This window comes from Micropterus dolomieu, linkage group LG18 (assembly GCF_021292245.1).
Source record: "Micropterus dolomieu isolate WLL.071019.BEF.003 ecotype Adirondacks linkage group LG18, ASM2129224v1, whole genome shotgun sequence".
Taxonomy (NCBI): Eukaryota; Metazoa; Chordata; class Actinopteri; order Centrarchiformes; family Centrarchidae; genus Micropterus; species Micropterus dolomieu.
The window spans coordinates 28413668-28440151 of record NC_060167.1 but is presented as its reverse complement, the minus strand read 5'-3'; the positions used below and the strand labels follow the sequence as shown (position 1 = coordinate 28440151).

At 41.2% G+C, this 26484-nt stretch overlaps 1 protein-coding gene and 1 long non-coding RNA gene across 2 annotated transcripts; one reads left to right on the top strand and one right to left on the bottom strand.

Annotated features, from left to right (window-relative positions):
* Positions 1-607: 607 nt before the first annotated feature.
* On the top strand, positions 608-26007 carry ptpra (protein tyrosine phosphatase receptor type A). The gene is made up of 22 exons (XM_046076134.1): positions 608-1024; positions 10203-10249; positions 10501-10582; positions 10691-11137; positions 14664-14763; positions 14980-15053; positions 15507-15643; positions 16182-16272; positions 16543-16619; positions 16731-16767; positions 16878-16975; positions 17758-17877; positions 18133-18299; positions 18402-18537; positions 18650-18799; positions 18955-19048; positions 19215-19291; positions 19417-19551; positions 19836-19961; positions 20161-20312; positions 20683-20818; positions 22093-26007. The coding sequence occupies exons 2-22, from the start codon at positions 10229-10231 to the stop codon at positions 22165-22167; spliced, it is 2532 nt and encodes an 843-aa protein (XP_045932090.1). The 5' UTR covers positions 608-1024; positions 10203-10228; the 3' UTR covers positions 22168-26007.
* LOC123987342 lies at positions 17213-21469 on the bottom strand. Its single transcript, XR_006829097.1, has 3 exons — positions 21254-21469; positions 20681-20829; positions 17213-19533 (listed from the first exon to the last, which is right to left on the bottom strand). It is a non-coding gene; the product is annotated as an uncharacterized LOC123987342 (long non-coding RNA).
* Positions 26008-26484: the final 477 nt, after the last annotated feature.

Genomic DNA, 26484 nt, shown 5'->3' with positions numbered 1-26484 from the left:
CCTTTACTTATGAATGAGACGCATTGTTAATATGGACCACAAACCACCTTAATGTCACATATTGTAGCTAATAATAATAATAGGTTTATTTGTATAGCACTTTTCAGTAGGCCTACAGGCAGTAAGGTGCTTTGCAACAATCAATCTAAAACATTGTAGAACAAGTCGGAAAAAACTAGTATCATATTGCACCTTTATATTTTAGCCTATTCATTGATTCACCACACATTAAGTAACATCAATACAATGTGGCAAATTTAGCCAAAATACTAGTTTTCATCTGTAGCTCCTGGGCAGGTTAATGTTAGCTATATTTTAAAAGAAACAAACAAAGCTGACAGAACAACAAGCACCTCAGCTGCGAGGTTCATTATTTGTGGGGTTCCTAAACAAAGGAAGTGACAATGAGTCAGGGGCTCTTCCTGGACCCGTTGGAGGTCCCCCGGCCCTCAGCGTGGGAAGCACTGATCCCGGTGGCCGCTGCAGTGACCGTGTGCACAGTCCGGAGCATGTAGACTCCTGCTCGGCCAGCAGGTGTCGCTGCGGGCTATGGAGAAACAGAGTGGAGAAGAGACGGGGCCTGGCCTGGGAATTTGCTGTTCGCTTCCCATTCTTCCTATGCAGACAGACACACAACATGGCGGACTAGAATAGTCGGCCGACGCGCCCGGATACAGCGGATATACCGTGGGATTTAACACCCAGGGAGCCCAACAAAGTACGCTCTAAAGGGACGAAACGTTAGGGCGAATTAAGGAGCTTTTTGGGGGGGTTGCAGTCCTTGCCTGGATTTAGCAGATAAACTGACCGCGAAGTGTTGGCTGTGCGTCCCGTATCGTGCTTACCTCCTCTGCTATCACCCAGGTCCCCCCACCCCACTCACACTCTCGGTTCATGGGGTGTGGAGACCGGGGCCCGGGTTGAAAAACGTGGAAGACAAAGGGGAGAAATTCCTACCTGGCTTTTTATCCCCCCACCCCCCCCCCACCCATTCGGGTTTCCTCTGGGCGCTACAGGAGTTGTGGTGAGTTTTCTTGTTTTTGCTGCGCAAAGCCCGAGTCACACTTGTTACAATGTCGCTGTTACCAGCATGTTTTCTCTCGCTGTAACATTGTGTCACCCACAAACAAGCACTTTGTCCCCCACATTCAGTCTTACAGGGCACGTTACATGACAGGCCCCTACCTGTATCACAGCGGAGTTAAACCCGGGCTTTTGCAAGGAGTAGGGGTTGTGTTTAGCAGTTGTAAACCTCTTGGTAACGCTTGGACATTTCAGAAGTAGCTCGGAGGCAGGGAGGGAAATTTTAGCGAAAGGGGCTCTCGAGAAAAGGGGCTTCCAGATGAGTGCGACAACATTTTAGAAGTTTGTTGTGCCAACACGGATGCTGTTGCGCTGGCGGTGGAACAAAGAGGGGCTCCAGGTCTGTCCTGCCTCACTGGAAAGTACACTTTATTGATCAACGCTTTGTTATTACACCTTCAGAGAGGGAGGGGAGCTGGCTGAGTGGGTCGGTGGAGGAGCAAGGGGGGCCCTTCATGCGACCCACAACAGGAATTAGGTCGCCCAGAACTTGTATGGTCTGTCAAATAGCGGCTGCTTTGTGTTTCTTCTTCTGCTGTTTGACATGGAGTCTCTGGAGTGTGCATATATATATATATAATTGTAATTTTTTTTTTTTTTTTTTTTTTTTTATGTAATGATTAATATTAGCCTCTCTTTCTGAATGTTGGGTGTAACCCCATTTAAATCTTGTGGGTGTTTTTTATGCTTAACTTTCACTTTGAGTGTAAGTTATGATTTCTCAGCTCATTAGAATATGGATTAATCCTTTAATTCCTCGTTTGTCATAAGGAATGGTGACAATTAGGTAACGAATATGAATGACTACAACAGTCGCTGCTTTATCAACATCAGATACAAGAACATTGCATCAAGAGATTAAAAAAAAGAAAAGGAGTTTGAATACTTTTAAAAGTCTGCAGAGAGAAGCATCATCCAGGCTGAGGAGGCATGGGAGAGCCTGCCTTATCATATTCAAGAACGCCTTTTCTATGTCTCCGTGGAGCTTGACTCATCGTGTCTGGAGCAATTCACTGAGCTGCAGCACATATCCAACATGCCTCAGGCTCTGTGCCTTTCCACAACACACTTTCCACTTCACGAGATCATCGTCTCATGTTAGGACCATCCAAGTGCAAAGCTCAAGCTGCAACTCCTGCAAATCAAGTGACTCCCCTCTCAGTGTACCAGCAGGCCTACCTTGACCTCTGTTTGTCAGGACTGGACGTGTCCTGCCCTTTCCCAAAATGCTGTGGAACTATCAATTGTGTCAAGCAGCACTATCTCATGAAGGTCTGTGTAAGGAGAGGAAAAAAAGGCAGAGCTGTTATCATCTGGCTCACTATGTCTATATCATATGCAGCCTATTTTAAAAGAGTTATTTCTGTCTTGGGATCTAGAAAGGGTTTCAGCAGAGGAGCTTGAGTGATCCTCGCACCGCACTTTTAATGATTGGCCTAGTTTCTAAAAATAAGAATAAAGTGTAACTTAAAATCAACTCGTGGGAATTTGTCAATGGGTGGATCTTTGGAATTACCTCCATGTTGTGAAATTTCCCAATTTCTAATAATATTATGTCAGCACAATTTGTGTGCTTGCACAATATTATGAGTTGGCTCTTTGGGTGGGGCACGAAGTGTATTTGTGTTTCCACCTGTGGGCCTACACATTTTACTGTGGAAGAGTACTGTAATTTCTACCTCTAACAGGATAACTAAAGCTACATTTAGATGCTTGTGAAGCACTATGGGGCCTGATTTCAGCTGCACGTGATTTGTCAGTCGGCCCGTTATGGCATTTATTTCGCAATGCAGGAAATGAACCTGTGTGGTGACTAACGATCCATAAATCAAAAATCTTGTCTGACTGGAAAAACTTCATGAGAGACATCCAGATTTGTTCTGTCCCCATGTACATGCAGGGTAGTAATTACGTAATCCCCTTAAGTGATTGAGTAAAACTTTGTTTTTAAATCCTCCTGATGTGGGATGATTGATGTTTCTGGTAGGCCTGGACTGGGATGGATATGGATAATAGTTTGTTTCTTTCCAGTGGACTTCAAAGACTAGGTGGGATTTTGTATTTAATGATTGATGTGTGAGACTTCCCTTGTGATGTTGTAAGCTCACGTGTGAAAATCAGTCAAGTGAAAATCAGGTTGCTACTTCCGTTATTCCTTCATTAAAGTTTATTTTAACATGGTGCTGTTTTTACCATAGGGTGGATAATGGCACTAAATGTTGGAGCTGAAGCAGTATATTAACACGCCTACACATAAAGGACTAAACTAGGCTGCCTTTCTGTTATACCTTGAGTAGAGCTACATAAATTCTTTGATTGTTATACAGTATGTCTTGGCAGCAGAGACACTTGTTTTAATGTGGCCACCATTCACTGTTTTGTGGTCTTAAAATCCATATTTTCTCATTTTGTTAAAGAAAAGCAGAAATTATGAGCAAAATCACGCATTCATTCACATTGTGTTATTGTCTTTTAGTCAGTTTTTCGCCCAAGAGAAAAACCTTTATGCGCTTTTTTTTAAACAAAAGCCTTCACAGTCGAGGTCAAATTTAGGCCGGATCTGAAACCAGTTGAGAGCCGTAGTTATAAATATTTATATTTGCCCTTGGCATCAGCCCTCGAGCCGACAAGACCTTTCTTGTCCTGCTGTGAAAAAATGTCCAGAGAATATGTTAGCCAGTCTGAGTTGTCTTTGAATGCACCGTCGAATGATGGACGTGGAAGAAAAGGGGATTTTGGAGGAACACTGCTGTTAAGTTGAGTCTCAGATGATTGTTTCTTCATCTTGGATGGGCTTCTTATCTTTCAGAGGAAGAGGAGGGGACGTGTGCAGTAGTATGGTCACTCCAGATATGGGAACCTTCGCTTTGGGTTCCCATTGTTACAGAACTGAAATGACCAAAGCAAAGATAGAAAGTGTGGCTGAGAAAACGCGCTGCGCCACCTGTCTGTTTGCATGTAGGGCTGGATATCACTTGAAGTGTTACGAGTAGTGGAATTTACATGTACATTTACAAATCTGAGGTACTTGTATTTTACATATTGATTTCCATTTGATGGCACTTTATAGTTCTACTCTGCTACATTTCTTTCTGAGATGTATCTTTTACTCCACTGCATTATTTGTGCTGTGTGAGGATCAGAATATTTCCTCCACCACTGGATATTTTATTAGACTTTTTTTTTTTGTTTAACAAAAGAAATCAAACTTCTTAAATACTACATGTCGTCTAAACTGCCAACCATGCTAAAGTTTAAATAAGGATTGGAAAATTAGAATCTGATATAAAGAAGTAGACACGACTGGGAATCTGACCAGACATTTCATGGCAACTTTCAGGGCTTGAAAGTTTTCAATACTCTGTGGTACAGACATGTTTTGGTCGGTACAAAAAAGGATTCAGGTCTGTTGGCCAGCCTTAGCTGCAGCCTATGTAGAAATCAGCTCTGGTGTTTTAAGTTTTAAATGGCAGAAGTGATTGTGAATCGGGTTTCATTGCGGCCTTTGGGCTGCCCGTTTGGCCCCACACCACGCTTCAAGGTCACAGTGGCTTCTGTGGGGAGGCCATGCTTTGCGCCTCCACATCCTCTCTGTGTCCAATGTGGGAAAGCCTGAGAGGCCCCTGGCATGCTCTGTGAGAAACCCCACAACGAAGCAGACACAGAGCAGAGCTTCACTGACTCACCACTTTCACTCACTGAAACAAGTGAGTTTTCCTCATCCTTCCAGCCTGATGGAACCAAGTCATCATTACAGGCTTAATAACAGACACAGCGGTCACTCTTGCCTGTACGATTAGGCAGAATAGTAATCCCATGCTTCTCTTCGACTTTTCATCAAATCACCAGTTTATGAATGAAGCCAACAGGAACATAAACCACACCAGCAGGGAGTAGTATCCCTCAGAAAGGGAAGTCCAGAGGATTGTGGCTGTTGTATGTGGCACTGGGGACGTATAATCTGCGGTCTGTTTCAGAGCAGGAGTCCTAGCAGCCCTGGGTTTGGCCTACTCCAATCTCCCCGTGAAGAGAAGCATTCACAGTATTCCTGTTGCCCCGGACCCCTCCCTCTTGAGACATAGAAACAGTATTAATATGCCATGAATGGAGACAGACAGACTAGCATTATCTAGCACTGCAGCGGCTAGAGAGGCAGGATGCCTTGTAGAAAGCCAGAGGGAAATATTTCTCTGCATGAATGGTGAAGTATCCTTGACCACGACCACCACTGCTGGTGTCATATCAGCGAGGCCGGTATGGTGTTTGTGTCTGTTGGATTTTTAGCCCACTCACTTGCCTTGGGGTATTCTCTGTGAATGATTAATGAGATTTGTATTTTTAAGAATAACACTAAAAATTGAGGATTCCTGCAGTTTTAGTAGCTGAATTTTTTTGGGCCACATCTGTCATTGAGATTCTCTGAAATGTAGATGAGACAATACATAATAAACTGAGGAAATAGCTGCAGCTATTTAAAGGACTATTTTTTTTTTCCCCCTGTGTGATCTGGTTTGTAAAGAGATTGTGCAGTCAGAAAAGGTACTTATTACTCCACCTAAAGTCACAGGTAAATACAAAAGCATCAGTGAAATCCGTAGACTTCAGTGGGAACTCTCCATATTAAATGACTACCTTACAGTGATCTTACGTCTTGGTCTTTGGTTGTCATGGAGATGTAATTGGACTTCCTTTATATTCCACCTATAAGAGTTCCTTTCACTGTGTGAATGAAATGGCATGGGAACAGCCCAGCCCTTTCGCAACTGTGTGATTGCACGCCTATGAGGTCTGCAGTTGGCCACAGGCGGAGAAGCAACTGTCTTCATTAGTTGGTCGCGCTCACCACTCTTGTGCACACTAAGTATTGGGTTCTGCACAATGGTGGTGACTGTGACACACAAACTAAGAAAGATTTTGATTCAGTATGTTGTCTTGTATGACTAGATACGAGATTCCATAATGAACTGTTTATTGGGTACATGTATACCCCACGTATATACAAACATGATTCTAGTTTCTGTAATTGATTTCATCCTTTTGCTTTTATTTTTTGTTCTGTATTTATCTTTGTGTTACTAAGAAAGATTTAGCAAAATTACCAGAATGTGTTTATCTCAAGCAGACGTTACCTAATTGACATATTTGATCTGGTGTAATCGGAGAAAGTAGGTTCAAATTGAGGAAACAAAATTACTTGATAAACCTCTGTAACAACAGTTACTTTGCAACTTTTGAAAGGAGATAAAGCAACTTCCTTCCACCAAAAAATGAAACGTTAAAATTAAGTAAGAAATAAAAACACACTCCTGCTCAATGTAATACACAGTTTTACTGCAACTGTCTTACTTGGTCTGGTATGACCAGGAGCTCATGGTGGCAAATGTTAGCAAACATTACATAAATATTGTTGTGTAAACCATGTTATTGAATCAGTTTGCCAGCTTATGACTTTTCTCACGTGTGCTAAATTTACACTACGTTTTAGTATTTACAATTAGTCCAAAATTGCTACTAATTGAGGTTTAACAAAATTTACCTAGCCTCACTTTAAGACCAGACATACTCTGCTGATTCCTGATTTCCTAAGTCGACCTATCCAATAACTCAAGTCAAGGTGAACTATTGTGGTATAACATTCACACTTACCAAAGTGAGGACGCTCACTTTGGTAAGTGTGAATGTTATACAAGCCTATGTAGTAGGTATTGATACTGCAAGTAAACCTCTAACTACGCTGCTCCCATAAAATAAAGGCCATGCATCATACATGTCTTTTGAAGATTTATTTTGTCTTTCTCTCTTTTGTCAGCAGACTCGCGAAAAGACATATAAGAAAGGACAAGAAAATAAGACGTAAAAGCTCCAAATCTAGTTAATAGACAGGCCCAAAAACGTTAGCGCAACTGAAATGTGATGAAATCAAGTTAAATTGCTAAAAGGAAGTATCACATTGTCAGTGTAAAGGCACATGAAAGGCCATTACCGTGTGCGTCTGTTGAACCAAGTGCAAAATATTGTTATTCTGGGGCTTTATGTCGTTCCTCTGCATCCGTGTTGGCTCTCACCCATAATGCCATGTTTATGCCCTCATCTAAACTCTGGTCATGTGACCCATTACACTCTGTTATCTTTCATAAAGAGCACTACATTTTAAACTAACCATTATTTTAAAATTCCACATTTTAAACACATCTTCTATTAACATATTTTTAATGGCTGTATGAACTCAAATAATAATAAATGTTTCCAGAAACATCTGAATTAAACATGTCCAGACAGTTACAAAGCCTATACTAATACTAAGGAGAAACTGGAAAAGAAAGGAAGCATAGTAAGTTTTGATTTCCATCAAAAAGGAATCAAACTTCACGTCACATTTTAGTGTTGTGTGTTTTTTTTTTTACTCCCTCCAGTCAAACTATGTATGTTTGTTGCTTGTCATAGTCTTAAAGCTGTGGCAGTTTTGCACTTCACCGGAGGGCAGCTCATCCCTATGGTGTCTGTTTTAAAGGGCTCGCTCTATGTGCTCTGCTTTGTCTGAAAGATATTCACATGGTTGCACAACACAAGCCAGAGTCAGGAGAGCATGAGCTGGATGACTACCTTTCGGTACATTGATTCACTAATAGAAGGGCATGTACGCGTTACTTCTGCAGCGAATAGCGTGATGAAACTGTTGGAAAGATATTTACACTCCTTTTTTTTTGTCTTTTTTTTTTTTTACATTTGGCTGTATCACCACACAGAGTAGGATACTGGATTGTACGAAAACAGAATAAAGAAGAAAAGTGCTTTATCAGTCAAATATGTGAGTTAGTGAGCTGTATCTTGGAGCCATACATTATTGGAGCCTGATTAGGACACTAGCCTGTATGATAATGTAGTTACACATACAGCCAAATAATTGGAAGCTAATAGCTTCATTGCAATGTCTCCTGCATCCTTTCATCATTCAAGTGTGAAAAACACCAACCCATCATCCAGAGTATCTTTTTAATAGAGGGCAAAAAATCTAAAAGTGGCACACACAGAAGCACTTGCCCAGTACCTCTTAAATTAATGATGTCCTCTACCAACACTTAAGTCTGTTGAAAAAAGAATTGCATGCGCACACACACACACACACACACACACACACACACACACACACACACACACACACACACACACACACACACACACACACACACACACACACACACACACACACGTCTCTGGAGGCCAAAACACATTTAAGAAGCATCTCTGGGGAGTTGTACTCTTCGGCGTACACGGTCTCTAGATGAAAGCCTCTCCGGGCTCCTGCAGCTGTGAAGTGAAGGTTAGCAACAGGGCCAGCTTATATCATTTACACCAACACAGTGACACGTCATCCAGCCTCCCTGGATGGCACGCAGAAACAATGAGTCATGCTTCATTAAGAAAAGGTTACTTTAAAAAAAATAAGAAGAAAGAAGCATGTTGATGTGAGCATACCCATCTGTCATGTTGAATTTAACCTTATACACACTGAGACAGATGCTGTAAAACGCTAATTCACACAAAATGGTACTAATCACTGAGCTCGTTACAGCTGAGTCACTCCTCTCAATGAGTGCTGAAGGAGAGGATAGTAGCGGTAGGGTTTCAGGGTTGTGATGTGGTTTTGATGAAATACTGTTTGGCCAGAATAACAATGTGCCCGCATCTTATCAGGAAACTGTGAAAAGTGCCAAAGGTGTGTAAAGGCTGTTTTTCTTTGTCTTTCGGTTGGTTAAGACATAATTTCAGCTGCAATGATTATTCGATTAATCAATTTCCAGCTCTCCAAATTCTGCCATCTGTAAAGTAAAGAGAGAAAGTTTTGATGCAAGACCTTCCTGTCATAGAAATATGTCTATGAATAGAACAGGGACAGCTCCTGCCCTTATTTCTCAAAAAAAAAGAGCCTATTCCAAAGTGCCCGAAGTGTGTACCAAACTGCCTTTTGTAGCAAAATGATTTTGATAATTGTACTAAAATCTCTCTTTTATTGTCTGTTTTTCCGAAAGCACGAATTGTTTTTTGGTAGCAGACATTTGCTGGCTAAGTGGATGCATGGATTGGTGAGAGAGGGAGAAAGGGACAGCAACAATTGGATTTGTAGGTTAATAGCATCCTCATTGACAACATAATTTGCTCATCATGGCCCATTTCAGGCTTCAGTCAGAGCGAAACAGCACTGTGCTAAAACCAGAATGTAAGCACTGCAGTGAATAGGCTCACTTCAAAACACCAGAAGATTGGCAACTGGCACTGGAGCTTTTAGCACCCGAGTTATCCTCTGCCCACTGGGGCAATGAAGCCTGATGTAAAGCATCAGTTTTTGTGTGGTAGCGCTGCGGTGTTTGGCTCAGTGCAGTGGTTGAAGGATCTCTGTAAACGGAGGCAGACGTGCTGGATTATTCCAGGGTCAGGACCATGGGATTAGGTCCAGGGATTATCACAGCTCAGTCAGGGAGACAACAGCCTTGTTGGCTCCCGAGATTAAACAAAAGACTCAGCCAGGCCGACCACCCAGCCTCCGTTGTGCTTTCTCTGTCTGTTCTCGCTCATCCCCAAATCAGCGGGTGAAGTGTCCTAAGTGCTGATTCACCGTCACCGCAGGAATTTAAATGTGATGCTAATTCAGTTTTGGTCATGCTCCGGGTGATGAATGTATCAAATGTTTGTTTGGACTAACACGTTTTTGAGATGAAATCCTGTTGCAGAAAGAGAAACGTATGAAGAGCTGGGCAATATAGTTGGATTCAATATAATGGCATTTTTTAAATTTCTAACTAATTAGTTTCCTTGGAATCATTTAATTTTGTAAAATGAAAACATGATATGAGCATATCAACGTGGTGTGATTCCACTGGAAGTCACCAAATGACAATGTTGAATTATTGCCAAGTCCTAATATTAAATTTGAGGAAATACTCAAAGAGGTCTTCACACCTGAATGTGTGTCCTGCATTAAGAATTCTAACACTGATCTTGAAAGAGCATTTGGCAAGAATAAAGTTTTCTTAAATAAATTATATATTGTCTAGACAGTTCAAGCACAAGAAAGTAATGAGTCGTCTAAGTCATGCCAAATGTTCTCTCTTGCTTTCTAGGACCACGCTGTGCGAATGAGTGATTGATGCCAACTTCGCGTCTTCAGGTAAACAGCATTTTACAAACAAACAGGCTAACATTATGCAAGTATTTCATTTTCAAATTTAAGGGCATTACCTTCCAAAAATGAGCATTTGGGATTAGGATAGAAGATAAAACAAATATATAGTGATTATGCAACACATGAATCTCTTTATCTTAATGAAAAAATTATCATTTATTATTGATTTCAGTGAGATCTGAGGTTGTTTTTCACTAATGCCCTCTTGTCCCTTTTGTTGTGCATCCTCCATGTAGGGCAGAATGGGTGTGTGTCCCCTGCTCCTGCTGCTCGGTCTAGCCCTTGGGGCCTCAGCCCAGGATCATGTCTCCATCCCAGGTATGAACCATGTCCACTTAAATCAAATTCCTTTGCTTACTCACCGTCTTAGATTAAAAGTCTCACAGTGACAAATTGCACAATAATTGTCCGTCGTCTTCTTTCCAGATCCTCCCAAAGCCGATGCCAAACCCACAGACCTCCCCGCCGCACCCTCCCTCAACTTTACAGTCGCACGCACACAAGCCCCCACAAGCCCACCCACAACGCTCGCCCCCACAGTCATCCCGGTGACGACGACGACAACAACAACAATAACAACAACCACAAGCCCAGCTGGTGAGGAGGACGTGCAACTGACGGGTCCCAATGCCACTATGCAGGCGTTACCAGTCCCCGCTGCCCCACCTGCAGCTCCAACTGATGCCCTTCAGGCACCACCGAGCACAGAGCCTCCCCCTATTCCCACCCCGGCTGGGGGAGACAACGGGACCGCAGCCTTAGACCTAGACACCCCAACTCCAGAGACCAATGGTGATGAGTATAAATACCCTGTAGAGACAGAAACCACCACAGAACCTGGGATGGATTTCACCTCAGACAACAGCCCACATGGTGAGTGTTGTTGCATATTCAGAGCACTGCGTGTCTGCTTGTTTAGTGTGAAAATAAAACTACTTTTGAGGCAAAACCCTCCTGAGGCACCATCCCCATAGTTACAGAGCAAGGAACGTGGTCTAAACCTATTATAATTGCACAGCACCTTTCTACAGCCGTACAGGGACAACTGACAGAAGACACAGGTACTCTACTAACAGTAGCCTCAATAGGCCAGAATGCCATGAAGCAACAAGACAAGATGACTGATGATTAGAGGGGCTGTGACTCATTTTATCTTGAATGGAAACACACCCACTTACCATGGCCTGGGTACTTCTTTCACTCGGTCTGTCTGTGCACAAAACCCACAGCTGGATGTAAAAAGTTTCCATTCTCACATTCTCTGCAGTTCAAAGAAGAGTGGGAAATCACTTCTCAGACCCAGGTATCTGTGGATCGTGGCATGATGAGATTTGTCTTTGTTGCTCACATTTGTTTTTATGTGTGGCAAAACTGCAGTTGCTGGTAAACAGAAAAAATAGACTTAGTGACTGTTCTGCCGTGGCTGTTCAGTACTTTGCTTCAGGTGCATATTTTTAAACCTTATCCAAGTTGTTTGACACATCTGTATACGGTTGATCTGCCAGTGACAGAGGTTTTTCCTGCTTTGCACGCACTATGAGGATGACTGGATGGTCCTTTAATGTGCGATAATGTGTGTCTCCTGAATTTGGTTTGAAGTCCTGGTGAATTCTCAATGCATTTTGGGTGCATGCAGGCCTGTATTTAGAGCCCCCACTTGCCTTTAGATAAGACACACTTTAACAAGACACATTTTACATGTGAACAAGGCCTAACTAAAATAGGACAAAAGGTTAAGAGAATTTGGAAATAAGGGCGGGTTCACACTGACCGTGTGTAGTCCGGTTGAACCAAACCTTTTGCGATGGCAAACTGGACCAACTGGAAAACTGGAAATCATCCTCGCAGTGGTTGGATTCAGGAACCAGACCTTTTAGGTGTGAATCCGCCGTGAGAAAACAAAGCTTCATTTGAATAAGCCCTGGAAGTACATGGACATCACAGATCGATGGCATTCTGCAGAACCAAATAAGAGAGTCAGGATGTTTTTGGTTGTTGCATCTGGCTGTGTGTTATTCATGCAGTGCTGGCAACGCAGTAGCAACAGCTAGAACGCGCCAGCAGACGAGCTTTCTGGTCAAGAGTCGACCTTTTAATATTTTAGAGTGTTGAACATTTTTCTGCTTTTAAACTCCTTTTGTAGCAGCGCTGGAAATATCCTGACGTGACATACCTACATTTGACCAGTCATCCACAGGAATCAAGAGTACCACCAAACAAGACGCCCCAGACTCTGTTTTTTGTGTCTTTTGATGCTTTTATGTTTAGCATTGAAATTTACTTTAAGACATTCAATATGAAGAAAATACTTGAAATTTAAAGTGTTATCCAGCTTCATTTTTTAAGCAGCTTTCTGTCTGTGTACAGACCATCCTAGTAATATCCTTGTAGGTGAAACATGACTCCCCCCACCCTTTTCTTTTACATTAATTATTCATGTTACATGATTATAGAGAAGAACGCAAATCACTATCAAATGTCACTGATTGATTTGGAAAGATCTTTTTTTATTATATAGTGTTATAACAGCAGGCTTGTTCTGTATTGTCCTGCATTAGGTAAAACATGATTTGAAACTGGTTTGGTACAAAAACACATACACAGTGTGTATTTGAAAACTTGAGCGGAGGCTGTAGAAGTTCAGAGAAGCATTATACACTCCTGGTCCACATAATACAACAGATGTGCCTTCATACATTACATCTGTATGGTATGTATACTGTAAAACATAATCACTTTGGGTCCGTAGGTGTTATTTAATTGCTCCCTCTGGCTGTCTGTTGACCTTGTGTGGAGAGCAGTTCTAGATGGCATTGGATCCATAAAGTCTGTGTCAGTTCCACATGAGACCCACAGCCTGTTGTGCTCCCACTCTGTTCAATGTACACATTGTTTGAGGGAGAACACTGAAAAGTCCTGGGAACTGTGTGTGAAAATGCAACAGAACTGGGCGGCATTCCAAACTGCTTTCCCGCAGAAAGTGCATATTGAGCATGAAGTCAAATGATGCATTCTTTGCTGCATATTTTGTACGTAACATTAAGAGCTTTCTTGAACTTTGAGTCAGTCCATGGAACAGCTGATTTTGTCATTGCATTGTTGTCGCCACTGCTGTGCAGTTTTCTAGAAAAATCTCTTCTATTGTTGTGGCCTAATGTGTCTTACAGACCAGTCACCAGCACACAAATGGCAGCCAATTTTTTTTGTACACCAAACTCTTGTTGTTGTTGTTCAGGCAAATCGCTTGTCTTTTGTGTTAACTGCGGCAGTAAAAGGTCACCAGGAAGACTATAGGATTGGCTTTAACAAGTAACTCATGCACATGGTGGAAACATATACAAATTGGTCAACTATTGTAATCTATAAGAGTTATTACAAAGAATAGATAACGTGGTCCTTGTAATAATTTATGATGTTGAGCCTATGTGACCTCAATGCTGTCAGTAGCATCACAGTAGGCCCCCATGCTCTCTGGTTGATGACATGTAAAAGTGTAACATTTATACTCTAATTAATTCATATTTAATTTGCAGCAAACATGCTGAATGTTTCAGTATTTTATACCATAGCCTTGTGCCTGCTGTCATCTTGGATATAACCAGTTACAGAAGCTAAGGGTCTGCCCTCTCAGTTAAACTGTGATTTCATCTGCTTGCTCCGAAGGACAGCCTGTTGCGCGCGTGTGTGTGTGTTGAAAGAGGCAGAGGTCACGATGGTGGCTTTTTTCCCCCCACATTCTAACATGTTATCAAGCTGAACATCTGTCTTGTCTGAACCTAAATTAAAACTGCATTTTTGGGACCACTAGAAATTCATTTCAGTAGAAGTAGTACAAGTAGATTAAATGATGAGTCGATCGACAGAATAAGTAATTTGCATACTACTTTCAAATATGCACGTTAAATATAAGATACAGCAAGCTGCAGGTTAGCTTAGCTTAGCATAAAGCTGAAATGGCGCGAAACAGCTTGCCTGGCTCTGTCCGAAGGTAACGAAGTCTGCAAACAAAATATCAGCACCTCTTAAGCTCACCTATTAACAAGTTATATCTTGTTCTGTTGTGGTTTTACGCTACACTATTTCTTGGCTGCACACACCGACTGCCTTTGATTCTGTTTTTTGCACGGATTAAACAAACAGTTAATAATATGTAAAATCCTTAGGTGGGTTTTATACATTTTATAATTTCTTGATAAAATGTGTGCTAATAAAACATCATTTTACATAAAATACCCAAGCGTTTGTGCAATATGAGAGTAATTTGGTAATGGCAATGGAATTTGGCATCATTGTCGAACCAAAACACTGACTCAGCTCCAGTATTGAGACACCTTTTTTGATTTTTGTGCATGGTAGTGCAAACCATTTATTCTCTCTTTTGTTTCTGTCTCTGATGTAGACAACAACCAGTCTGATGACATGCCAATCATAGCGGTCATGGTGGCCCTGTCCTCCCTGCTAGTCATCATCTTCATCATAATCATCCTCTACATGCTCAGGTTGGTGAAGTGCGTTTGACGTGGCACACTAGCTAGATACCTGTGGAGAATGCCCAAGGTGCTCCCGTTACCATGGCAATGGCTGATTGGCATTCAGCTGTGAGACTAAAGCAACACGTTTTTTTTTTTTTTTTTTGAGAGAGAGAGAGAGAGACTGACTGACTGTGTGTGTATCCCAGTGTATTAATATGCACTTTGATCTGTGTTGATTGACAGGTTTAAAAAGTACAAGCAGGCGGGAAGCCATTCAAACTCCTTCAGACTGACCAATGGTAGATCAGATGATACAGGTAAAACACCCACACATGCATTAATGTTTGTATGTGTGTGCGTGTGGTCTGCAGATGTGACTGCATACTCACAATTCTTTATTTTGGGTCGTATCAGCAAATAAGTTGACTTTGTGACTGTGAGCTGTTTCTGATAAGACTTGATTGATCTTTCTTCTCTGATAGATAACATTTCACTGTTTGACTGTTGGCAGAAGGCTTTTGTTCACTGTGATTACCTAACCACAGGGCTGCAGCCAGCTCCCTTTGATTTCACAGTGTTGAATCACATCGCCCTCTGGTGGGCATTTTTAGTGACGACATCTAATGATGAAGTCGGTTGCTTGATGGAAGACGATTCAACTCTTTTTCTCACCCTCTTCTCCCATGTCTTTATCGCCACCTGTCTCTCCCCTCCATTTCCTTCCCTCCTCTCCTTACTCCTGCCTCCTCCCTTCCTGCTCGGCGGCGCAGAACTCCAGAGCGTCCCGCTATTGGCCCGTTCGCCCAGCACAAACAGGAAATACCCGCCTCTTCCCGTCGACAAGCTGGAGGAAGAAATGAATCGTCGCATGGCTGATGACAACAAGCTCTTCAGGGAGGAGTTTAATGTATGGCACACTCAAGCACACACCTTCTGATAACATTCTGAGCCTGATATTCACCTTTAACTCAAATTGCTGTAGCCTAAATAAGTGATTCCCTAGCCACGGGTACTTGTAGCCAGGGGGTATTTCAGTTTGACATGTTCTCACACAGTTGGCGGCGTATTGCTGAAATGGATGTGAATAGGGTCTACTTGTTGTCATCCACTTATAGTCACTTCTCACAGCTGGGTAAAATAAACAAAAAGTACTTAAGATTGTTTCATTTAAATGAAATTAATGAAGACGCAAACCTTCCCATCAAAACATCCACAAAGTTCAGGAGCGTCCGTGATGTTATCAGACATGTCTTATATTTATTGCATTTGTCAGATAATCAGCCTATTGCAGTAGCACATTCAGACAAAATGGACACGCAGCAGACAAAAAGATAAAGCTAGCAGGAAATTATGTGCAGGGTCACACAGGGAGGTTTTAAACTGATAACCATCTGTCTTCTCTTCCTCCCTGCTATCTAAATTTGTTTGTTTTTCGGTGTGTTTAGGCACTGCCAGTCTGCCCGATCCAGGCATCATGTGACGCTGCTTCCAAGGAAGAAAATAAAGAAAAGAACAGATATGTCAACATCCTGCCATGTGAGCAACAGCAGAACCCTGACACTGTGACAGTGACTGACACTAACAAAGCAGCACTCAGTGTAACTGAGTTCTTATCTGCTATTTCAAGCCTTTAGAAATATTTATCAATGCAATCACAGTAAATATCAGACAGCAGACAATCAAAAGACGGATCACAATGTGATTTACTGAGTTATACTTGGTCAGGATGAAAAAACTGTAATTTACCATGTATAATTAAAATTCCCTGTCTCACTGTGCGCCTTCTTCTCTTGCCTTTTCTCTCAGACGATCACTCCAGGGTGCATCTTTCATCTCTGGAGGGAGTCCCCGACTCTGACTTCATCAACGCCTCCTTTATAAATGTTTGTATAAATGCAGCATGTTTTCCACAAAAGAAACAGTTCTGCTCCAGATATGATGGATCGATATTTTTTCTTATCCTAATGTCTCTTCTTGACGTCTTTATTTTGCAGGGTTACCAAGAGAAGAATAAGTTTATTGCAGCTCAAGGTAACGTTTGCACCCGCACTGGCAACAGAAAAACCGTGCTGTCATTTATTTACCTGATTATTAGCTTATTACATATCTTCTGAGTTTCTGTATCCATCTCGGCCTCTCAGGGCCGAAGGAGGAAACGGTAAATGACTACTGGCGGATGATCTGGGAGCAGAACACAGCCACCATTGTCATGGTGACCAATCTCAAGGAAAGAAAAGAGGTAGGAGAGCTGGAGCAAGAGGGATGATGATTATGTGTTTTCATACTGTGTTTTATAAGGTCACACAACAGCTTCAAAGGACACACATGCATTTTGTATAGAATATACAGAGCATTTTTCCACACCTGCCGAAAGATTTGCAGTCAAGTAAGAATGCTTTCAATAATAGACATGTTAATAGATTATATTTATCAATTAACAAAATACAAAGCGAGGGAACAGAAGAAAAATCTAAATCTAAGCAGAATCAGTTCTTTTAGGTACACTTGCACAAAGTCAGGGATTTTGTAGGCATATCATCAGGTGAATGATTAAACATTAAACAACAGGTGCTAAATGATCATATATGCAATATGTAGGTTGAAACACAGTCATTAACTGGAACAGAAACAGCTGTGTTGGGGGAACACCACTGGGTGAGGAACACGCTGACAGTTTACTGTCAAAAGTCATTCACCGTGAAATATTTGGATCATCAAGTCTGTCTGGGATTACATGAAGAAGAGAAGCAAATTTAATTTTATATCTGTGAGATTAGTTAAACAGTGCACTTTTTAAACCCCTGTGCGAATCCCTATGTGAGGACTTTACTTTAATCTCTCTTCAGTTTTTTTCTCATTCTGTCATACATGCAACATAGTTGGGTTGTTGTTGTTCATTTGGACAACTTAATTTATATTCTCGTGCTTTATTTCCACTATTGCCATACATTGAGTCTGTTATTCCCTTGTGTGCACAGCTTTGTGAGTGTACTCAATGTTAAATCACTCACTGTGTTTCAGTGCAAGTGTGCCCAGTACTGGCCGGACCAGGGCTGTTGGACATACGGGAACATCCGCGTGTCTGTAGAAGACACAATGGTTCTGGTGGACTACACCATCCGCAAGTTCTGCATCCAGCAGGTAATATTTTATTAATGTGGCTCCCAGGATTCAATTGTTTTATTCTTAACCTTTCCGTTTGATTTGGTGTGTGTTGGTGTGACGAAATACAAAAGAAAAACTGGTGTAATGTGTATCTACAAATACCTTTTTAAACATATCAGGGTACACACTGCTGACACAAAATAGATTAATAATAGATTTGAAACTTGAGACATGCTGTCAAGTTTACTGACAGATGAAAACACTCTATGACCTGGTTTGTTTGTGTTTCAGGTGGGAGATGTGTCTGGGAAGAAGCCTCAGAGGCTCGTCACCCAGTTCCACTTCACTAGCTGGCCAGACTTCGGGGTGCCCTTCACCCCAATTGGCATGCTCAAGTTCCTCAAGAAAGTCAAGAATTGTAACCCCCAGTATGCCGGGCCCATTGTGGTCCATTGTAGGTAAGTGGATCAAAGCTTACATTCTTACTTTTGCCCGTTTCGTTCTGTGTCTTCGTCTGCACGGCACACACTAATCACGACATATTGTATTTCTGTTGTCAGCGCGGGCGTGGGGAGGACAGGTACCTTCATTGTGATCGATGCCATGTTGGACATGATGATCGCAGAGAAGAAGGTGGACGTGTTTGGATTTGTCACCAGAATCCGAGCCCAACGTTGTCAGATGGTCCAGACTGATGTAAGTCCAGTGCTGACACACTCCATCCGTTCACAGGAATTCCCTCTCTCCCATGATGCAGTGTTTTCAGTGCCATGATGTTTTGACTTCACCTGTGCTCTTTGTCCCACAGATGCAGTATGTGTTCATCTTCCAGGCGTTGTTAGAACACTACCTGTACGGAGACACAGAGCTGGAGGTGACCTCTCTGGAGTCCCACCTGGCCAAACTCTACTCCCCCTCACCTGGAGCTGGCTGCAGCGGTCTGGAGGCTGAATTCAAGGTCTGTCTGTGTGTTGTATTCTTCCAGTCATTCTCTCTCATACATCTGCATCCAAACGGCGATATTCCAGTGAGGTTGAAAACAATGGGCGGCTGAAGTTTATCTGGCATATTGAAATGTCACAAGTCCTTACATTGTGATCCCATAACTTCTAGAAACTGACATCCATCAAGATTCAGAATGACAAGATGAGAACAGGCAACCTGCCCGCCAACATGAAGAAGAACAGAGTCCTACAGATCATTCCATGTGAGTCAAGTGATGCAGTCAAAGGCATGAGCTGTGGGTTTATACAGTATTATTGTGCCTACACACAGTGATGAATGCCATGATGACATAATAAAATCGCGTATGTAGTCCCCGTGTCAACTCTCTGCTTTAAATCAAGGTTACTGTTTCTCCTTGCTTCTAACAGATGAGTTCAATAGAGTGATCATTCCAGTCAAGCGAGGAGAGGAGAACACCGACTACGTCAATGCCTCTTTCATTGATGTGAGTGTAAAAGCACCTGGATAAGAGTGGACCATTTCATTTCAGTAACCCAAGCAGATCAGGTTTTTTAAGTCTCTCCTTTCCCTCTGGACATCACGTCCTCCCGTCTCCTCTATCTCACACAGGGGTACCGTCAGAAGGACTCATACATGGCGAGCCAGGGCCCCCTGCAGCACACCATAGAGGACTTCTGGAGGATGATCTGGGAGTGGAGAAGCTGCTCCATAGTCATGCTCACCGAGCTGGAGGAGAGAGGACAGGTGCGTGTCAGTCGGGATCTCTGCAGATACAAACACTAATATTAGATATCATGTCAATAACTGACTAAATTAGAATATTCATATTAGATAATTTACTCAATGCTAACATGATGCCACCAGTCTTGTATAACATCGTGATAATTGTGATGTAAATTATTAGCTGTCAAGTAGTTCAGATGGTTCAATGCTGCAACAAAGAGTACAAGTCTATCTACAGATTTAGATGACATTGACATTTTCAGAATCATAGCATGTCTTTAAGCGTGACCTTCTCCATTATGCAGGAAAAGTGTGCTCAGTACTGGCCCAGTGATGGAGTGGTGGTCTATGGGGACATCTCCATTGAGATTAAAAGGGAGGAGGAGAGCGAGAGCTACACAGTGCGTGACCTCCTGGTCACCAACAACAGGGTAAGAAAGGATTCAATGAATCAAGCAGATGCTCCAAATACAAACACACTGGAGGGTAAAAAATATTTTAGATTAACGTTGTGCTTTTTGAAGCTCAGATTAGCTAATACTGATTATATATGAACAACAGTTTTTGCAATAATACTGTATAATGAAACGTATCCTAATCTCTTCTTTTTGCCCTCCTCTGTCTTTCCAGGAGAACAAGGCTCGAGCAGTGCGTCTGTTCCATTTCCATGGTTGGCCAGAGGTGGGCATCCCCACAGACGGTAAAGGCATGATCAACATAATTGCTGCAGTGCAGAAACAACAGCAGCAGTCTGGCAACCACCCCATCACTGTGCACTGCAGGTAAGACACACACACACACACACACACACACACACACACACACAATCCATCTTTCCTCAGTATGTTGCCCTTTTAACCTGTATGTACCAGTGTAAGAAAAAATGGGAAACAAAACACTTGATATTAAGTTAATTATATTGATTGTCTGTATTACTGTTGCACATGGGCATTCTTCTGGCAATCAAGTGTGCCTGTGTGTGTCTGGCAAATTGTTGCAGCTGTTAAATCACAGGGGAAAAAACAGTTCAGAAGAATTGTTCTCTTCTTCCTTGTGACATTTGAACTACTCCCAGAGATGTTGCTATGCTCCTTCTCTTTACATGTGCACTCACAACAAAGCGTGTTTGTGTGTGTTTGTGTGTGTGTACAGTGCTGGTGCTGGCCGGACAGGGACTTTCTGTGCGTTGAGTACAGTCCTGGAGAGGGTGAAGGCAGAGGGCATCCTTGATGTCTTCCAGACAGTCAAGAGTCTCAGACTGCAGAGACCCCACATGGTGCAGACACTGGTGAGTGGGCCCTTAATAGTACATTACTTTTGATTATTACTTTGTCATAGCTCCCAAAAAGCAAATAGTTACTCTTTGACAAGGTAATGTTGAAGAAGTGAGACATTTTCTTGCCTTACATTTACTTAAGTTGGCATGATCCCTTTTCAAAAATGCATGTTACCCATTGACTGAGAAACTACAGTAAAAGCTTGATTTATAACCAGTGCTGAGGATGTCTTTTCACTGGTGTGTGAGAGTATAGGGTATTTCAATAACTGGGGTATTACCATTAATAGTTGGCCAAGGAGAAACTGATCACATTTTGGTAGCAGTTTGAAAAAAGGATTTATGTCGTTAAACAGTTTTTAACTGTGGAAAGTTTAAGGCATGAGCCTAGGAGTATGTTTGCGGTTAAAGGAATAGTTCAACATCTTGTGAAACACACTCACTTACTTGCCAAGAGTTAGACGAGAAGTTTGATGCCACTGTCATGTCTGTATGGTAAATATGTAGGTGGAGCAGGCGTCCACTCAGCTTAGCTAATCACACAGACTGGAAACAGCTAGCCTGCCCCACTAATTAAGACGTTACATCTTGTTTGTTTATTCCATAGAAAAACCAAAGTGTAAAAACAATTCACCGTGTTAAGGTGGGTAAAGTGCTAGACTATTTCTTGGCCGGGACCAGTTGCCAGGTAACAAGCAGAGGTTGCTGGTCCCAGCCAAGCAATAGTCTGACTAGTAACCCACCGAAAAGAGATGCAACATGTTAATGATTGACCTTTAGAGGTGCTGGTAGGCGGATTTTGTTTGCCTTTGTTCAGGCCCAAGACAGTTCTTTCCCCCTTTTTCCCATCTTTATGCTAAGCTACATAATTTACTGTATATGAGAGTAGAAATGATGTTGAACCTTGTAACACTCAGAAGGAAAGCCAATAATGGACTATTCCTTTAAGAAATCAGTTTCAATTTATTTGGCGAGAAAAATGGAGTCTAAATGTAAGCTGAATGTTTGTTTTGTAAAGGGTTTGGATTCCCATGGGTCCTAATTGCTTAAATGTTTTTTTTCCAATTTAGGTTATATTCTCCTGTGTTTGACATCTAAACGCAGAACAAGTTTTTAGGAACTTTTATAATGGTTCAATACTCAAAAGTGTACTGCAGTTTGTAAAGTAAGCCACTATACAAAGCATCAATTATTTTAGTAATTGAAATGTTACAGATTTCAGAAAATTGTAATGTTAGCATTTCAAACTGACATGGCTGTTTCGCCTTTCCCCTCTCCATCCTTAGGAGCAGTACGAGTTCTGCTACAAAGTGGTCCAGGAGTATATTGATGCCTTTTCTGACTACGCCAACTTCAAGTAGGCACCTGCCATGGATGGATGGATGTTTGCATACACTTTATACAAGCATAATGCACACACACACACACACACACACACACACACACACACACACACACACACACACACACACATTCCCATTTGATGGATTTTCAAAAAAAGACTCATCACAATGAGATCTGTGGATGGGATGAACTGCCCCGAAGGAAAAGGGAACAGAGGCCTCGGCCCGGAGGACAGGGCAACGCAGACAGAGAAAATAACGGAGATGCCTTCTTGAATATTTTGTAATATTGGTCTTGTTAATACAGCCCATCACCCCTTTTTTCCTCCCATACCTCCCCACATATGTAGATATACTTACTGTGTTGCATCTTCTTACTTGGTTTCAGACACAGTTTTGAGTTTGGCTGCATTTTTCGGGTGGCATCTGTAATGTACTTTATTGGTATATAAATATATATGAATATAAATCTAAAGCTTTGGAGGCTAACGTAAAAAAACATCCAGAGTCAAGGTAATGATATTTGGAGATTTTCTTTTAATTTTTTATTTTTTTTCTCTTACTATTTAGGGACCGAGACTTAAAACATTTTTGGCTTTGCTGGAGTCACGGTGTAGCATTATGTGTGGTAGCAGAACCCTGAACATTTACAGAACCTGGACTGTTTTTTACTCCTAGACATCCATACTGTGTACACGCGCACACACAAGCAAATCCATGTTTCTTTTCGCAGATTAAGTACCATCTATCGAGCCACTTACAGTTTCTCCCCTTAAGCTTCTAGAGGTCAGGGGTTCAAAGGTTACGATTGGAGAGCAGAATCTCTGTGATGTAGCACATAGACTCAGGTTGACACACACACACACACACACACACACACACACACACACACATATATATATACCCTAAATACCAGGAGCCATTAATTTTTTCCAGTCTGTGTGTGTCTTTTGTTTGAACTGGACCATAGGCAGGCAGAGAGGCCGCAGTGTTCATCTGTGCCGGAGTCCTTCACTCATTGGTTATGCAGCTCTGGAGTCGAGAGACACTCTTTTATTTTTTTTATTTTATTTTTTTTTAGTCGAGAGACACTCAAACGGAACGTGTTTAGACATTCAGTACAAGAAAGCTATTTCACCGTCTACACTTCTGTAGCCAACACATTCTTGAACTATGACAAGAAATTGGGAATTTAGAAAATAAACAGATTGTTAACAGATAAATACAGATTGTTTTTAACCCCATACATTATAACGTTTAAGGAATTGGTCAAGCTTTAATGTAAAATCTCTAAAATGATTTATTATTTCATTTTAAGGTCTGTTACAGTATCAGCAGCAATGATGATGATCATGTTGACAAGCCAAACCACAAACGATGCAATCACAAGTGACTCCATTATTGCAACACAGAAATCAAATGTTATATACCCAGCGTATTTCTTTTCGTTGTTTACAGACACACGTCAGTATTTCTTATAGATTGTATTGAACATTTCTTTTCTGGATGGGTTTCCTTTGAGTCTGCATGAATTATTGACTGTCCTTTCTCAGTTTTTATATCAGCCTCACATCACTACGCTGTGCTGTCACTCGTTTAAAGGATGGTCCCCTTTTATTTACCACCATGAACACTGATGCCGAAGAATGTTTCTTTTTATTCGAATGCTGTTTCTAACATATTCCTCAGAAATGGATGCATTGTTACTTTAATAGTGGAGGTGTGCCATGCTATGTTTGCTATAGTGTTTTTTTTTTTTTTTTGTGTGTGTGTGTCTTGTGAGGACATGAACTACAGTGTTTTGTTTTTTTATAGATGAGATCACAATTGACCATACCCAGTATGATTGTAAAGATATCGGATAACCACAGGTCTTCAGGTCAGTCCTAATTTCAATTTGGTCAGCTCAGGAAATGACTGATGACAGATTCTCGTTTCAATTGACAAATTTGAACAAATTCAGCTTGAGTTAATCTCCACAGCGTTCAAATGGTTTTAACTCCCACCAGAGGAATATTCAAATCAAGCCTCATCTGGATTTTTACAAATTTTAATGCCATGATTGTAGAAATTATGTTTCTTTTAGGAGTTTTCCAGCTAGATTTTAACTGAAAACAGCCCCATACTTGTACATAATTTGCATCACACTAGCTAATACATTACACTAACACTCTCATATGTAATTACTTTTACAGAATGAAAGGAGCACAATCACATTTAATTTATTGTCATTAAAAGTACATGCTGAATTTTCAGAAAGGGTGATTGCGTCAATGTTGATTGTTTGAACACTCATGCACTATTTTGCACCAAAAGCAAACTCGATGACATGGCCTCGATATTGGAGCACGGGAACTATATTTGAACTCTTGAGAAGCTCTTTCAGGTCTCAACGCCCCGGGATATTTGTAGGGACTTAAAGTAGCAGATATTTGAAATGACCAGTCACTGAATTCCATCGCCATCATCACTTCAGGTCATCTTTCGTTCCAAAGCATCACAAGTGCCCGCACAATTAGTTAGGTGCCATTATTTTCATTTATTTACTTTGTCACTTATTGGGACTTTAATTAATGGAAGAGAGGGTGCTTTTTTTTGTCCGGCTATTCTGCCTGTGCTTAAATGATGTCGGTTTGTTGTGTTTGTTTGGATCATGCGACTTTTTGTCTCACCGCAATTGGACAGCAAAACACGACACCGTGCCAAGCCATGAGACCCGCTATTTTGCTATTATAGTGAACTTTAAAAAGTGCCTCACTAATAGATTTTCAAAAAAAATACTTTATGTACAATATGTGGTGGAACTTGTCATCCTTAAGGCTGTTCTTTGCATATTCCCAACTCGCATATATATCCTCAACTATCACCTGCAGACTGATGACAAACCTCTTTGTATGACAAATCAATAGGGCCAAAACCAAAACTGGGTCAGTCATCCTTCTTTTCACATTCCCTCTAGTCGCATATACGTAGATTCCTTGATTGTGCAGATCAAACTAACATTGAGGTCCCTTTTTAATTAAATTCCATCTTGATTTAAGAAGACATACTTTATTATTAATGATTTAGTGGCTTCACGTCATTCCATTTAACTTAAATGTGGGATCCATGACAAGTAATCAATTGTGGCTACCCGAGTGTTCAACAAAAGTTCATAATTGTTTCCCACAACAAATACAATTGCATCTTTTATGCTTTATTACCAAGGGAAACCAGCTGTCCCTGTTTCACGCCCCTTTATTTCTGGAACTTTGCCCCAGTGGAGCATTTTGAACGCCCCGAAAGATTAAAATACGTCTCCATTTCTGGAGTGTTAAACAGGAGGAAGACTAGAGTCCATCCCTGCTCTTTTCCACCTTTTTTATATGTCCTTTCTGTCTCCTGTCCAACTCCCACTCACTGCTGTCCACTTATCGCTTTCTTTTCCTCTTTCACTTTGTCGTTGTAACATTTTTTCCCCTACTGGTCACAGCCCACTCCCTTTTGTACATAATTGTAAGGTTATTTATATTTCATTCCTGTCTCCTGCCTTGCTTATTTTATTTTCTTCTGCCCCCTTCTTTCATTTTTTTTTTTATTTTTTTTTTATTTTTTAAAAGATGTATATTGAACTGTATCGTATCGGGACCATTTTGAAATGTTTTGTTTTGGCCATGCTTAATTTGGTATAATTGTCTTAAGCAAATGCTATTTTTTAATTTGCCTATGTTTGTTTCTAGTGTTTTGTTATTCAACATTTGAATATATGTATATATAATTATATATATATATATAATAAAATTATATATAATTATATAATGCCAAATGGCCTTTCTAAACAAGATACTGTTCAAACCTAATAAAGTGCTTGAGATTTTATCATTTGTCTGTATTTATGTATTTTAGTAAACACAGAAGTGCAGTTACCTCACACATGTCGGACAACTCAAATGCATTCATGCACTCAAGTCAGGGCGACCTCATGCTCATTACAGCTCACTTCTCCATGAAGACTAATGGCACAGTGGTGCAAAATAATTGCCAATCATTCGTGTGCCTTATAGATCAGGCAGTCCTCCTGAGCATTGCTCTGGAAGGGTTTTCAATCAGTGTTTAACCCTTCACCCTGAACAAATATTAATGTGCTTTTTGATCCAATAAATAATTAATCAGAAAATCATTTAGGGTTACTGTTCAGTATACTTATATTAGTAAGTAGTATTGCGATTACATTTAATCATTTAGCTGACGCTTCCAAAGCCAAATCCAAAGCGACTTACAATTGCTATTTATGTCAGAGGTCGCACGCCTCTGGAGCAACTAGGGGTTAAGGGTCTTGCTCAGTGGGAATTGAAC

What these genes read in the sequence shown, in the direction of transcription:
- ptpra (XM_046076134.1), top strand. Translation starts at nt 10,229, where the DNA reads ATGCCAACTTCGCGTCTTCAG. An exon ending in TGGTAGATCAGATGATACAG is followed by an intron (nt 15,054 to 15,506) that starts GTAAAACACCCA and finishes TCGGCGGCGCAG; the next exon opens with AACTCCAGAGCGTCCCGCTA. An exon ending in ATCTCAAGGAAAGAAAAGAG is followed by an intron (nt 16,976 to 17,757) that starts GTAGGAGAGCTG and finishes ACTGTGTTTCAG; the next exon opens with TGCAAGTGTGCCCAGTACTG.